The 16,360-nt window shown below is 42.2% G+C and overlaps 1 protein-coding gene across 18 annotated transcripts in view; it reads left to right on the top strand.

Moving 5' to 3' along the window:
• Nucleotides 1–16,360, top strand: part of THRB (thyroid hormone receptor beta) — a 377,890-nt gene that overhangs the window by 344,012 nt on the left and 17,518 nt on the right. For all 18 annotated transcript variants that reach the window (XM_055321024.1, XM_055321023.1, XM_055321028.1 and 15 more), the window contains 2 exons: nt 4,280–4,427; nt 7,320–7,525. In XM_055321024.1, coding sequence (XP_055176999.1) covers nt 4,280–4,427; nt 7,320–7,525 — 354 coding nt within the window. The remainder of the gene's footprint in view (nt 1–4,279; nt 4,428–7,319; nt 7,526–16,360) is intronic.

Genomic DNA, 16,360 nt, shown 5'->3' on the forward strand with positions numbered 1-16,360 from the left:
TACTTAGACTCTTCGTCATCAAAATTAAGATAAGTTTTCTGGCAAATATCTTTCGGTCCAACAACTTAGCCTAGAAAACAGTTTACTACAGAAATAGATAAAGCTTAACCCAGTGCTAGATCCAGCATTCAGCTAATGTTTTATAAATGAGGAAGTATATTAAGTCAGGGAAAGACTTCTTAAATGTTTACTTGGTAAATGTTTATTACTTTTTATATTTAAAACTAAATGGTCACAAGATGTAAACCCTAAAGCAAAGACTGTATTAAATTGTGTAAAACAATTCAGTCTTCCCCCCTCTTTATCACCTACCTCAGCTCCTCCTCTTTCTTCCCCTCCTCCAACTACCTTCCTTTCCTCCTAACCTTTGACCCTAGACCCCCAAAATCAGTCTCATAGCTTGGTTTCAAGGTAAGGTGCTCCATTTCCCTAGTGGAAGATCTTCCATGCAAATCCCTATATTTTGTACATGAAATTCAGAAACACTTAGCAGAAGCCTGCTGGAAGTGTTGAAATGATATATACATTGCAATCAGGGCATATCGGGGTGTTTCCAAGTTCCCAAGGCCCTATATCTGCAAGACTTTCATAATGTGACGTAGTGTGCTCTCATTCATCCAGACCCCTTTGATGTGGAATTCGTACCTTTTAACAAAGATCGTGCTAAAGATTGCTATTACATCCATGAAAATAATGTCTTAAAGAGTTTAATGGAACTGAATACAAGTAAATCTTGACTATTTATTAATTGGGGGACTTGCAGACTGTCTCTTAAAAGCATAGTTTTATTGGCTTGATTTGAAAGTAATAACACTGCGTTACTTTAGATATATTCCCTCATTCTGAAAGCTCAGTAATTCAAACAGGCCTTTTTTCCAAATTAGCCCCAATTCAGAAAGCTTTGCCTACCTGATTATGCAGCATTGAGATTCTTTCAAATCAGTTCCTAATGGCAAATTTTGAATTCTGGGAGAAACTCTAATGAAAATTCCATTTAATACTCAACTCCCAAAGTGACTCTAAAGACCGAATGTGCCTTACAGAGAACTTAATGCTTATTAGTGACTGACTTAAACAAAGGGAGAGCCAAGCCTATTAATCCGTGTCCCTGCTTCATGTATGCCTTCATGATGATCAAGAAATCCACTAGCCTCTTTTCCCAAGATCACAGGATGTTTGAAGCCTGATGCAACTGAGGTTTACCTAAAAGAAGAAATCGTGTCGCAAAAAGCTAGATTTTTCAGCCCCTATGCCTTTATCTCAGATCAAATCCTGTTTCTAGGATTGCCTCCATCATAAAATTAGAAAGCAGCTTTCCCAGGGTAATTATGCAGAACATGCATTTAATATAAAGACAGAGTATCTTGGAAAAAGACAACAGAGTTCTTCAAAGGAAACACAGTTTTTAAGAGTGGCCAAAGATGAAAAAGGTTATGTTTCTCATACTGTTTATTCAGACTTGCATATTAAAAATATTTCTACCCCATACTTGGGGTGCTGCCCTGAGGACAGCAAAAATCTTTTGGAGCTGTTTTCTCTGTTTTGATGAACCAGTTTTTATGCATCTTTTATAGAAATAATGTTGATACTTCCCCACAACAAACTGTTATTTTTAAGGAAGATCCATAGCTTTCAATAGTTGCCCAAATATTGAACCAGCCCAGTGTCACTTAGCTCCTTACCACACCAATCAGTGCATCATCTTGGACCACAAAGAGTGGATCCAGTTCTTCTCAAAACACAGGGAAACATGTCAGATGTTGATTCATAAAAGCAAAACCTCTCCTCACCAACAAATCATCAATGAAATATTGGCCTCATTTAGTTCCTGAGACATGTCTTCTATTAGCTCGCCTCTAAAAAGATTTTTGTAAGTAGACTATATTACACATTTTCTATTCAGTTCACTTCCAGAAGTTAATTTTTGTTACTTTTTTAAAATTAAGGGATCTAGTATCTTTACATTTACTTAAACAAAGTGATCCCTCATCATGTGTCAAATATGCTTTTATTATAACTCAGGGGGGAAGCCAACATCTTAAAGGGGATTTGGTCCATGAAGTGCCTGAGAAAAGTCATCAAAGATAAGTCACAGAAAAGATGATACTATGAATAGTAGAGCCTGCTACCTCAACACCTTTCTCGACAGAAGCAAAGTATAAATTATTTCATGCATTCCATTTAAAAGTTCACAGAGTAGCCTTTTGAAAAAAATTAAAAATACATACCAGTATCTGGTATGTCACAGCTCATTCTCTCCTTAGCATCGTCTGACTCTTCAGTATGCTCCACTCCCCTTCTAGAACATGCGTCGACATCAGAGTATGTGTGAGAAAAGGATGTCCCCAACAATTTTCCTATCCTCACAGCAACGCACATTCTCCCTGAGCCCTGGACTTTGGTGCTGCCACCTCTGGGTGCCTCCAGAAGGAGGTATGCTACACAGCCCCTCTCTTCCCTTTCTGTGACACATATCTTCTTGCCAGGAATCTCCAGGTCTCTTTTGCTCTCCAGGCAGGGGTGACCCATGAAGGGTGAATTGGGAAGAGGGCAGTAGAAATAGAGAGGTTCACAGGGCAGCTTGCTTTTCAGTACTATGGCATGCCCTGACATTCATGCTCTGGCAGATTTTGCCCACCTTGAATACTCAGGGAAACACTGCCAGCATGTTCAAAAAGCTGCTCGTGTGTGATTGAGTGAATCTTACAACACTTTGTCAATATCATTCAAACTGATGGACTTAAGTGTTTAAGGAAAACCCAAATATAATGGGGCAGTTTTCCTGTTAGAACTTGAACAATAGAAATGATAAGGGATTTGCACCCATGCCCCCAAATCAGGTCCATCAGTTTCAGTCATGGATGTCAGTTTTCCATTTTATTCTGCTTTGCCCCATATGAAATCATACCTTTGACCTTCTCATTATAAGGAAGCTCCTATGTCTGAGTGTTGAATATGCAAGTGGTGTATGTACATAATCAAAACCAAGGAAAGTTCAGCAGGATCGTTCAAATTTGGGCCTAATCTAGGCCAGCTGGTATGTCAGTCCCTATTTACGTAACAAAGTTAGAGGCCCCTTTAAGCTTTAGTAGACAGTATCCTTCAAAATTGTTTTTTGCCTTGCTTGTCTACTAAAACAGATAAAACAAAGGCGGAGGGCACTATTTATAATCTGCTCATCTCAAACAAATAATACAGTAAAATTGGATTCAGTTCATATCTTATAAGCAGTTAAGTAAATAAGACTTGGAGTCTTACTGAGATCTAGGCTGAGTTCCACAATATACTCACCACACAATTTGGGGCAAGTTATTTAACCTGAGTCTGTTTTTTAATCTCTACCATGGAGATATTAAGAGTACCTGCTTCATGAGGTTGTAGAAGGGACAGAAAGATATGGAAGACATCTACAGCACTTTGCATTGTGCCCTTTACAATAAGTGCACACTCTCTGTCATCACTAGTGCCCACAATACAGAAGCACCATAGCCAAGACTGGAGTATCATGTCCAGGAAGGTTCTGCTATAAAGGTCTATGTCATCTAAACCTGAACTAAATGGCATCCTCAGCACCCTTTATGGTAGCCCCCTCCAGTGCCTTAAGAGAGGAAGACACCTTTGTAACTTCAGGATATATGTCTACCAACACCAGATGGAAAGAGTACTATGAAAGGAAAAACCCCAATGCAGTGAGCACTGAGAAAAATTGGGTGGTGAGTCTGGTATTTTCTACTCCCCAAATACTGTTGTTTCAAGGGTTATCTGAGTTGGTCATGGACATTTCAAGAGTCAAAAACAAGAATTAAACTCAGTCTCTAAAGGCCATTTAATGCATCCATTTAATTACTAAACAATTAAATGATTAATTAATAGAGTATCACAAATTTCCTGCTCCTTTATTCTCCAGGACAAAGTATAGCAAGGTTCTTCACAGTTTCATTTAACAACACAGTTCTGGCACTCTATGAAATGAAATAATGTAACTTATTTTTTTTAGAAAAAATAAAAATGAACACTAGATTTTTCCACTAACCTCTTTTCCTAACTAGATGCCACAAAGATACTGACTCTAGTCCTAGACATTTCCTTCAGCTCAGATTTAGAGTTCTTTAGATTTGGTTTGGGCTAATTGTCCTATGTGTAAATAGGTAAGAGCTGCCGGCCCATACACAGGTAAGATCCAAAACAATCCATCACCATTATAAGGACACAAAATTCTGGACTCATTTGTTTATAGAAAATATGAAAATGTTGTCTTGGGTCTTTCTCTCTCATGTAGGGTTTCTTTAGAAGAACCATTCAGAAAAATCTCCATCCATCCTATTCCTGTAAATATGAAGGAAAATGTGTCATAGACAAAGTTACGCGAAATCAGTGCCAGGAGTGTCGCTTTAAAAAATGCATCTATGTTGGCATGGCAACAGATTGTAAGTAATCTTCTTCCTTTGTTTCATATTCAAGGAGTGTTGATTGGGGAAAGGTTTGGTTCAAGGAGATCAACCAGGCAGAAAAGAAAGCAGGAACCCATGAGGACAGAGAGAAGACACCTAGCATTCACTCCCACAGACCCCTTACTCCCAGCCATTGCTAGGTGGTTTCCATCCTACCCCTTCCCTATCAACTCCTAACTCTCAAAGTATCTAGACAACACATGAGGGGAAGTGATTAAATTATCCCTATCCTGTCTGTAAGACTGTTAGCAGTACTCTGTTTGCAATAGATGACAAATGAGCAATCTTGTCCATTCACCTTGATGAGGTGTAGTTTACATACAACATTCATGTGGTGAGCACCTCACAGACTATTCCTAATATTTTTCAAAACCGGAGACAGGAATTTATTTTGTGGACATTTTTGGAGACGGGGCACTGGCAGAAAACATCGTGTTCAGTAATTTTTAAAGAATGTGAAGTCGAGTGCTATCGCATGAGTCATCCTGCAGTTGGTTGTTTGTTATATTTTTAGCCCATAAAAACATTCTAAGCTCCAGTCCTCCTACCCAGTTTTCAAAGTGCCACAGCATATGGTGGTGAGATTAGCCACTGGAGTGAGTCTCTTCTTCCCTCACTGTGCAAGGGATTTACACCAATCATTTTAATTAATAATAAAATAAGAATTGTGTCATTCACAATGTGTGGCCTCCATTTTGCCAGGCATCAGGCTTAATGATTTCTATTGCGATAAGTTTTTTGCCCCTCAGTGGAAGTTTCCAGCTTTTAGTTTAAAAAAGAAGGAGAAAAAGAAGGGGGGAAAAAAGGAGAGAAAGAAAAGAGCAATGAGGATTTTCCTCAAGAGAGAGGAAATAATCACGGCTCCCATTTATGCAATAAACAGGGTTCTCTCAAGTAGAACAAAAAAAATCTGTGAAATATCCTACTTTGCCCATTAAAGAAGACAGAATACAGAATCTTTAAAAAAGAAGAGGGTTGCGTGAGGGCTTTAGGCAGGAAATCCTGGGTTAATCCCCACCTCTGGCTGAGTGTGTTGTCTTCATCTTTTAAAGACTTTTAGCCATTGCTAACAATATGCCTGATAAGGATATGTGAAAATGATTGACCTGGAACCGAATATTTAGATGTGTCACTGTAGGGGACTGTTACTATTAAGTATCCATTTCATTGTTGGATTGAGAAGTTAAAAATAGGAATGTTTATAAGGTTAAAAAAGCTCAGTGTTATTCTGGACTGGGTGGAAATTAATTTTGAATGCACCCTGCGAGGCATTGTAAGAGCTCAGGCTTTATGATCAGAAAAACTGTTGGAGTCCCATATCTGCCACTTACTAGCTGTGTGACCAGCAGACCTAACCTTAGGTTTCCGGTCTGTGAAATCATCTCCTACCTTGCAAGTTGTTTTCAGTATTCAATTAGATAATGCATGTCAAAAAAAAAAAAAAAAAGATAATTCATGTCAAATGCAACAATCCCTGGAACAGAGGAAGCATTTGAGAAATAGGGCTGTGAGTAGAGCCCATTCCTTGTCTCCCTTTAATAAGGGAACCAAAGTGACCCAGCAGGGCTCATTCACATTTCCCACATTTACAAATACTGACCTGTCTTTGATGATCAATCCGATCTAGACAATCTGGGGCTTCATTATTCTGTTTGTGGATTAGCTGAGTACTTTTGGTTCTCTTCCTCCTGCTATTTTTGCTTTTTTTCTTTTCCTACCAGGTCACACCTTCATCAAGAAATGGCCCTAGGACAATGATGTTGTAGAACTGGAATCAGGAGTCCTGGGTCTTGCCTTGGCTCTGCCATGAACTTGCTGTGTGACTTTAGGCAAGTCATGATCTCTCTGGATCAACTTCCTCCTCTGTGGAAGGAGGGAGTTGGGCTAGATAATACCTGAGGTTCTTTCCAGTTCTAAAATACTATGACTTAGTAGCATAAGACCTGAGCCTTTCCATTCCATTGAAAGTTACTAAGAGTCTGGTAAAATGGTTTGGTTTTGGAAAATAACCACAGAAGTAGAGGTTTCTTATTACCTTCCCTTCCTACTTCCCTTTGGCATGAGTAGTAAAAGTCATGGCTGTATTTACTGACCACTTGTAGTGCATCATCACCCTGAATAACCTGTGAGGTGGGTTTATTGTTGATCCTGTTTCACACGGGAAGAAATCAAAGCTCAAAGAGCCTAAGCAACTTGCCAGAGGTCACACAGCTAGAATGTGGTAGTGTCAGGATTCAAACCCAGCTCTTTCTAGATTCCAAAGCCTGGGCTCTTTAACCACCATTGAGGTTAGACCAGGTAGAGACTAGAGCAAAGGAGTACCTGTGCAGCCTGAGATAGGCCCAGCCTCATCCCAGTGAGCCCTGGAGGGAGCTAATGAAGAGTTGGGGTCCTTTTTATCTGAGGAAGAGATGATTAGCCTCCTATTTACTGCTCTAGAACTTTGATCTGAAGTTCTTTTTACTAAGAGCCATCTGAGGGCAGGAGAGGGGCCACAGAGACCCTAAGAGTGAATCCAGATGATTGGCTAGACAGACTCATCTGGGAACCTGTGGGTAGGACAGATTTTGCTCCCCTCGGCTTAATTCTTATGTGGGGCCACCTGTGGAGTTTGGATGCCCACTGTCCAACTCCCCTGCCACCGAGCTTTGTTTTGAAAAGCTGGCCAGGCATCAGGAGTTTGGCACTAGGTCTTGACCTAGCCAGGCAGTGGCAGTTTGCTGCTGAGGGGAGAAAATATCCCAGCGTGACCCACCCTGCAGGACCTTCTCAGCCATCTGCACCTGGGTGGTCCCCGGGGTGCACATGCAGCCCCCCGCATGCCTGGGAGCATCCCTGTGTTTCGTCTCATCTTTCTTCCCCTCCCAGTGGTCCTGGATGACAGCAAGAGGCTGGCGAAGCGGAAGCTGATTGAGGAGAACCGGGAGAAGAGACGGCGGGAAGAGCTGCAGAAATCCATCGGGCACAAGCCAGAGCCCACGGACGAGGAGTGGGAGCTCATCAAAACTGTCACAGAAGCCCACGTGGCCACCAATGCCCAAGGCAGCCACTGGAAGCAGAAACGGAAATTCCTGGTGAGGTCCTCGGGCGCAGCTAAATATTCAGCTGCATGCTCCACATTTTCTGCTTCCACTCACCCAGTCCTCATGACCCTGGGATGCCAGTGTTACTGCCCACATCTTACTGATAGGGAAACTGCATTCCAAAGAAGTCAAGTGACTTGTAGAGTCAGGATTTGAACCCAGGTCTGTCTGAGCACAAAGGTCACTTGTCCCATCTGTTGCTTATGAGTCACTAAATTCTAAAGCAGTTTCTTAGGCCACACAGTCTGTTTGCTTTTACTGTTAATAAGGCCAGCCCTGAATCAACTGATTAGTAACTTACATTCTTTACCTGCCAGCTTCCCTCTTTTATAGCCATTTCTTCTCCTAGATGCCCATTTATGTAGTTAGTCCCCTAAACTCACCCCAAGATATCCCCTTTAGAATAATCCCTAGAGTGAAGTGTCCTGTATCTCAAATGTATTTTTTTTTGAATAGACATCAACATGTTTAGCTTAAAATAAATGAACTCGAGTCCAGGAAGACAAGAGGAATAGGGAGTAGGGAGGGAGTTTGGGGTGGAGATATATAGAGAAAATAGGCCTTTCCAGGTCCTTGGAAGATCAATGTTTGATGTTTTTATAAAACCTAACCATTATAAAAGTCCTTCCTATTCACAATGCTTTGGATTAGGCTGGAATTACTATCTCCCCATTTTACAGATATGCAAACCAAACCAAAGGCCTTATTTGGTTCACCCAATTCACACTACTAGAGTGGCAGCCAGGCCTAGAAGTCTAGGCTGTCCACCCACTTACCAGGTGGACTACCCCACCCCACCACCACCAGCTGGTGTTTGACCATCTCAGAGACTGACCTTGTCCTTAGTTTATGGCATGGAACCCTTTATAAGCACCTCACTGAGCCCCAGCAGCAGATATTCTGTGGGTCTCTTTGTATCTCCAGGTTACATTAGCATTCCTTCCCAACTGAACAAGAAGATACAGTGTATAATTTTTCTTATCAGGAGATAGTTTTTTCACTATTATAAGGAGATAGTTTTCATCACCATCATAAGGAGATAGTTTTTTCATGAAAACAGTATAACAAAAGCCTTAAAGAAAATTTTTGTAAAGAAAAAGCTTACCCATACTCCACCTGCCCTCAGTTACTTTCGCTGTTGTCAAGAGCAGGTTCTAACACACCTGTGATGTGTCCATAAACAGTAATGTTAGCAAACATTAGATGATTCTTATCAAGTACCAGGTTCTATTCTAAGCACTTTCCATACATTAACCTATGCCAACCGTGTAGGTAGATATGGGCAAAATCTCCATTTTACCAAGCATAGAAATAAGGCAGACAAGTTAAGGAAACTTACAGAGCTCCGTAGCTGGTAAGTAGTGGTAATGGACACAGCCCAGCTCCAGCTCCATGCTCTTGGTCACCATGCTGCCACAAGTTGGCCACCTACACAAACCCAAAGAGCCTTTGAAAGACATGTGTCTTTGGAGGGGCAGCCTCTTAGTGCCTTGAACTAGAATCCTTAGGCCTACTCTGATATATCTGCCAGGAATTAGAAAACATGAATTCTGGATAGAAAGACAGATAAATAGATCAATTTTAATCCAATATATTTGGGGCCTAGCAAGATAGGGTCCTGCTTACTCTAAGCCTAAATCTGTCCTCTTCCCCAAATGTGTGAGCCATAAATGGACATTGTAGAAACCACTACCAGGCCTGATTTCAGGGTAGTGATCAAGCTGAATTCCAAGTAAAGTGGAGGGTTGGAGGCACAACTGAACTTCTAGGGAATTTTACACTTCGGTTTTCTCTACTCCAAAAGGAAAATGAATACTATCCTAACTAAACCCATTTCAGTGGTCACAAGGGTGTGTCTTTCCAGACTCTAAAGATTTGTTCTTTTATTTAAAAAACCAACACTCACCGAGCAGTTACTGAGTGCCAGGAAGTGAATAAGTCAGCTCTATTCTGGTGGAGGGAGAAAGGCAGTGAGGATTAAACCAAGAAGATGGGTGCAGATGGTGATGTGTGCAATGAGGAAAACAAACATCACGATGAGACAGGGTGATGGAGAATTGAAGTGGAGAGAGACTTTTCTGAAGTTCACTTCTCTGAACAGGGTGGTCAGAAAGGTCTCTCTGAGAAGGTGATATAAGCTGCATTTGAAAGCTAAGAAACAAACTCTGGATGGTAAAATACAGTCAGATCTCTTCATGCCTTGTGGTCTCTTTAGCAAAGATGACTCAATTGCTAATGATTAAAACCAGATCTGCACCTTTAGCTCAAAGGTTCCTCATGCTTTTCATCAGTCTGATCATCTATAGAAAAAAAACAAAGAAAGTATGTCACAGGGTGATTTGCCATTAGGTTATTGTCAGAGCCATGAAGCTATCAAGGAACAAGAGTTCTCTTCTGGAAGCTGACATTTACAAAGCAACTGTTTACCCACTCGTCTCCCTCCCGTGGCGGAGCTGATGTGAAATGTATATTTTGTGTATCCTTGATCTGTTCAAGAAATTGCCCCTCTTGGCCCAAATACAAATAACTGCTTCTCCAGGCCGTTTTTTCTTAGAGGTGTGCTCGGGAGATAAGAATACTTCCACGGTCCCATCTGTCTCTACAATGAGCTTCATTTCTATTAGCCAATCCCCTTCTATGCCTGGAACGGACCACCCCTGCATCTCCTCAGTGGAAGGACCACGTTCCATTCAGTATGGTCACTTCAGTCAATCACATGTGTGGTTAAGACTTGTGGTAGGTAGCTCTTTTCGAAGATGGCTGCGATTAGATTCTTTCTTTCCTATATATGCACAGTTTACTCTCTCCCATGGAGAGGTGAAGTCTATTCCTCTCTCTCATTGAACATGGGCTGGTGTGTGATTCCTTTAAGCAACAGATTTTAGAAGAGTGACTTTTAAGGCTGAATCTGGTGCCAGGCCTTTCAGCAGACATATAAGTAAAGAAGCCTGCAGATGACACCAGCCTCTGGGGCTTTTTGAGGACAACTGTATGAGAGACCCCAAGTGAGAACCACCCAGCTGAGCCCATCAACTCTGAGTAACAGTAAAAATCTGTTGTTTTAAGCCATCAAGTTTGAGGGTAGTTTGTTACACAGCATAGATAACCAGAACGGAACTTAATAAATATTTGTTAAACAGAATGTACAGTTCCACTGGCCGATCCTCAGAGAAAGTACAGTTAAGCCCTGTATCTCAGCCAGTTTACATATTTACACATACCCCTTGCAGAAGGGTGACTCTGATTGAGTATTTATGCACAGGAAAAAAAATTCACTGAGTGGTGAATTATTCCTGCAAGGACATTAAGAATCCTTCATTAAAGGCAGCTTTGCTAAATGATATCCTTGTCTGAATAGGCTTCTACACATGAGGATTTGTGTCTCCTATATGGCTGAGCACCTCTATTCTGCTTACAAAACTGCTATGCATTTTATTCCATTTATTTGTGTGTGATAATGGCCCATCTTCTTTTGAAAAAGAATTTAGGAGACCTATTATGTTAATAATAGTATAGTAATATATAAGAAGGGACTAAAAATTATATGTTGTCATAAAAACTGGAAGTATTCATTTATCTGGAATAGGAAAGTAAGTTACTCCCCCCAAAAGAAGATTCTTCATTGTTTTTAACCCTAACACTAAGACTCAAGTCAGAAATAGAGACTGGTGGTTTGACCTGGGTTTCAAATCTATATTTGTGTCTGTAAAAATGAGAATCACTGGCAAATACTTTTTAAAAATCCATGCAGATTTTCATAATAATTCCAAAGCCACTCATTAAAACTATTTCCAAAAGCATTTCAATCATAATTTTCTAGTTTTCCCCAATCCACCCAAATCCCTGATGGTACAAAAGTGCCCAATGTAACCACCCTTCGGGTGTGGTGACAGCGACGATGAAACACAGGAGTACACTGAGAAAAGAACAAGGGGCATTTGATGCCCAACAAGGGAAGCAGTGTCTCTCAGCCACGAGTAATTCACTTCCACACCTCCCAGGGGCTGGAAGACACTTGGTTTGGAGTAAACCCCATAGCAGCAACAATATTGTCTGTTGACATGCTGTTATTATTCTGTTCCCTTCATTCATAGGCAAAGGTATGGCTTTGGGTGGATTTTCCATTTAAGTATAAAATGCATCCATCAGAACCAGGGCCGGCCTGCTCTACTTTTCCGTGGCAGAGCTACTATCTGATCTCACACATGCTCAATTGGGAAAGCCTCAGAAAAGGGGCATAAGCAGAAGGGCCAGGCAAGATGAGTGATTTGGCCACATGTGGTCTGTGGCTAGGTCATAAGGCAAGAGCAACCAAGTCAGGAAGGCTTCAATTGCCCAAAACTATGATAACTGCATCAGAAGAAGGCAGGGGCATGTAGTCATGTGCATGGAGATTCAGTCAGACAGCCTGAGTTCAATGTTTGTCTCTGCTGCTTTATAAATATATATAATCTATATAGTTGTTGTTGCTTTTTAGTTACATGACTTTGGGCAAGTTCCCTCACCTCTCTAAGGCTTAGGTGACTTTCCACCACAAGATATAAAAGTTGTAGATATAAGTGCTCAGCACATCATTAACAATCACAAAAGTGGTTCCTATGTGCATTATCCTTACAACCCTCACCCTCAGGTCTGGCCCTGGTCATCCCAGGAAAAGGGAGAGCCTTCCAGGGACCTTTAATCACTGTTTGTCTGGGCCTTCCTGTCCCTCCTTACAAAGGCAACACCCTTGATCACACAGAGGAAGGGAAACATCCAGTCTGGTCCCATCCCACTCTGCATGTGCCAGAGAGCTACAGGTTCAAGCCAAGAAGCCCTCAGCTCTGAGCCAGCCACTGCAAAGAGGTCAGGAGGCAGCATCTGCTACTCACCTTGAACAATGATAATCAACAGTCAAAGCAGAAAGGCACTTAGTCTCCATCTGTGTATCACCAGCTAGTGACACAGCTGAGCTAGTTGAAGCCCACCGCTGCACACATCCCTACATCTCTCCCTTTGTGTCCCCCACCCCTTCCTCTGCCCAAGAGGAGACATCCTGGATTCCTCATTGTCCCACACCACACATCCAGTCAGTCAGAAAGTCCTATGTCCGGCTCCCAAGATACGTTTGAGCTCTTCCAATTCTCTACATCTCTACTGCTGCCCTGTGGTCCGGACCACTTCATCTCCTGCCCAAACAGCTAGTGCCGTGGGCCCATTGCTTCCTCTGGCTCCCCACATCCCGACTCCACATAACAAGTCCAACTCTCATCCTTCTGAGCTCCCGTTGGAAAGCCCCTCAGTGCAGCCACACACCATAAGCCCATCTCCTCCCCAGAGCCCACAAGGGCCATCAATCATCACAGGACCTTTGCCTTCCTTTGAACCGCATCTCAGGCCATCTCTGGGCTCCGACTACATGGGCCCCCTTTTCTGGCCTTGGGACTCGGCACTGGTTTTTCTATTTGCCTTAAATACTTTTCCTCTGGCTCTCTGGAGGGCTGCCCTCTTGACCTTCTTCCAGTTAAAGTTCATACATCACTTCTAAAGAGCCCTGGGCTGCTGCTCCCTGCTGCTTACTCCCAGGTACTATCATGTCACCTCCAGTCAAATCGCAAACAGAATTTTTTCTGTGAGAGTACTCCTCTTTTCATTTATTGTCTGTCTTCCCTCAATACAGTGGAAGTTCCTCGAGGATACATAGTTCACAGATTTAACCTCAGCATCCAGAACTAGGCCTGGCCCCATAGGTGTTGCTCAATAAATATTGGTTCAACATGTATAAAGTTACATTTACTCACTCAACCAACCAATAAGCATTCTGGCCCCACCTTTTAGCCCCAGTGCTTTCCAGACAGTAGACAAAGAAACTTAAGGCTTATGTCCCCTACCCAAGAAGTTCATATCTTAGCTGTGTACCTACATAACTGCAATAAAAAGTGATAGCAATAAATGCCTAAATGCCATATGAGTGATGTATGTGGGTCACCATCTGTGGTCTGACGAGTTAGGCATCATTTCACACAGGTCATTTGGGAAAAAATAGAATTTGAGTGGGGTAGGATTTGGACTTGGCAAAGATGAGATGAAAGCAGGGACTGGAAAGAAAGCAAAAGTCAGGAGGAAAGGCAGCTCCACACAGCAAAAGTACAAAGCAAGGTGGGAAGGAGACATGAAGAGGTAGGCTAAGCTGGCTCAGGAGGACCATTATGGCAGACAAGGAGGAAGAAAGTCAAAATGAGGGAAGCACCCCCTTGATCAAGCTAAGGCAGTTTGAGCCCCAGAACCAAAAACCAGGCTGTGCCCACATCCTGCCCTGGTGAATCTGCAAGCCAGAGGCTTATCATCAGTACCTGAGCTTGAGCTCAATGCATGCTTGTGTGTGTGTATGTGTGTGTGTGTGTGTGTGTGTGTCTGTGCATGTGCAGATGTATCTCATGTCATGGATTACAAGGCTACTAGTTGTATTAATGTATCGAATAGATTTGGTTGATGTCAAATATCTGTACTCTTCTTTATTTCTAACATCTTCCAAATATTGTAGCAAATGATGTGAAAAATCTTTAGGGGAGTCACAGACAAGGTTGCAGTGCTCAACCTTAATTTCTCATACCTCATGTGTTAGCTCAGTTCATTGACTCTATCTATCTATCTGTCTGTTGTTCTGATATCCAAGAACCATTAGGGGAATAAAGCTTGATATAATAAAAAGCTTTTACCTTGTATATGATTTTACTTCTAGCAATTGTATTTTCCATTAGATACCCAAAGACTTAAAAGTACATTTTTTGTTTCTACCCTGCTATTTATTTTTCAACAGAAAAGCTTATGAGATGGTTACATTTGGGAGTTTAATTTTAATTAAAATTGCTATATTTCCTTGTGTAATTTCCCTCCTTTTTTCAAACCTTTAGAGGTATCACAGGTGTGATTCCAAGGCTCCATAAACCTACAGATTAAATGGAAATTTTTATTTTTATTTTATTTTTTTAATGGAAAATTTTAACCTTGGTATTAACTTACTAACATTTCAAAGGACACACTGAACACCATTCAATACAATCAGATTAGATCTATCAGTGTCCAATGACAAGACATTTGGACTCAACCGGACAAAACTATAAAAATATAAAAATATTGTTATTTATTTTTATTTCTAAAAATGTTCACCCTGTGTGTGTGTGCGTGTATATAAAACTCTTTCTTTTTTAATATATGAACATGCTCCTTTTATCAGTTGAGCTTCAATAACAAGGCAGGTGAGAGGAGCCTCACTTCTAGGGTGGGAGGAATTATAAAGACCAACAAGGAAGGTGAAGCATACCAGGAGAAGCAGTGCCCGAAGGAGAGAGTGATGTGTCTTTTCCCTTAGCTCAGTCTATGTGAGAAAGACAGACAGACAGACAGACAGAGAAAAGAAGCTGTATGTGTGATTATACCATCGATTCTGGCTGCATCCAGAAAATCGGCAGAGCAGTAGCCTCCCGTGGGTTTCCCATGCCAACAGTTGCCCCCAAACATCATCACTGACTATGAGAACATGACACACTAGGTTCCTTTCCCATCCACTTGCAGCCTGCAAAGCAAACAATAAAAAAATAAAATAAAATAAACAGAAGAACCTACTGGATAACCCATTAAAGGTCAGGGCTGCCAGAGTTTGTTATGTAATATATTTTAGAATCCTCCCCAAGGCTGTAACCACAGCTCCTACCACACCCTTGGAGGGCCTAGGCTGCTCCTGTTGACCCTGGGGCCCTAGTAACACCTTAGTAAAATAATCATCCTTTGCTTTTCTTTGTGCTAAAAATTGGACGTGAGCAATAATTGGGGAGGTGTGGGAATAAAATGGTAACTGGATTACTCTGAGCTGGATGTGGTTACTGCCAGCCCAGTGGTTCTCAAAGTGTGGTCTCAGGCCAGCAGCAGCAGCAGGAGTGTGCCCTGGAAGTCTTGTCAGAGCAGTGCCCTCACCAGTCTGCAGGTAGGGATTCAGCTTTGCTTGACTGGTTCTCAGTGTCGGTTCCTCCTGCCCATCTCTGCCTACCATCCCGCATCTCCCAACTCTGGGTGCCTGATTCTGGTCTGTTCACTGGGGCTCTAGGCCGTGGGACGGGCCTGAGTCTCTGATCCCTTGGATCACCTTCATGACTTCCAGCAAGGCAGTGGGAGGAGGCTGATAAGGGAAATATTAAGGAGTAGAATTTTGCCCCTTCACTTCCCCACTGGTGTCAAAAGTGTACAAGTTGTGGGGCACCTGGATGACTCAGCCAGTTGATTCTTGTTTTCAGCTCAGATCACGATCCCAGGGTCATGGGATCGCACCCCACGTCAGGCTCCGCACTCAGAGGAAGTGTGCCTGCCGGTCTCCCTGCCCTCCTGCCCCTCTGCCCCTCTCTCCGCTAGCACATGCACACACTTTATCTCTCTCTCAAATAAATAAATTTTTTTTTTAAGTGTACAGGTTGCAAAAGTCTCGAAGTAGGGGGTGGATGTGGGCTTCTTGGCAGATTGCTGTGTGGAGTCTGGGGTGACCAGTATCCCAGTCCTGGCCTCAGGGGATTGGTCTTAACCTCCTTGAGCCCTTTGTTTGCTCATCTGCCAATCAAGATTGTGTGAGAACTACTTCAGATAATGCACTCCCTCAAAAGATAAATAGTGGTCATTATTATTACAAGAAAAGTCAATAGAGAGGACTGCTCCTGGCAGGAAACACAGGTGACAACAGGAGATACAGGAGAGATCATGATAGTCTCGGAGATGGTCTTAGAGCACTGATAAGGAGCTAGAAAGTACCAATGGACATCAGGACCATTGGGGGGCTTGCTAACATGCTGGTTCTGCATT

The sequence above is a fragment of the Nyctereutes procyonoides genome, unplaced genomic scaffold (genome assembly GCF_905146905.1).
Source record: "Nyctereutes procyonoides isolate TBG_1078 unplaced genomic scaffold, NYPRO_anot_genome, whole genome shotgun sequence".
Lineage (NCBI taxonomy): Eukaryota > Metazoa > Chordata > Mammalia > Carnivora > Canidae > Nyctereutes > Nyctereutes procyonoides.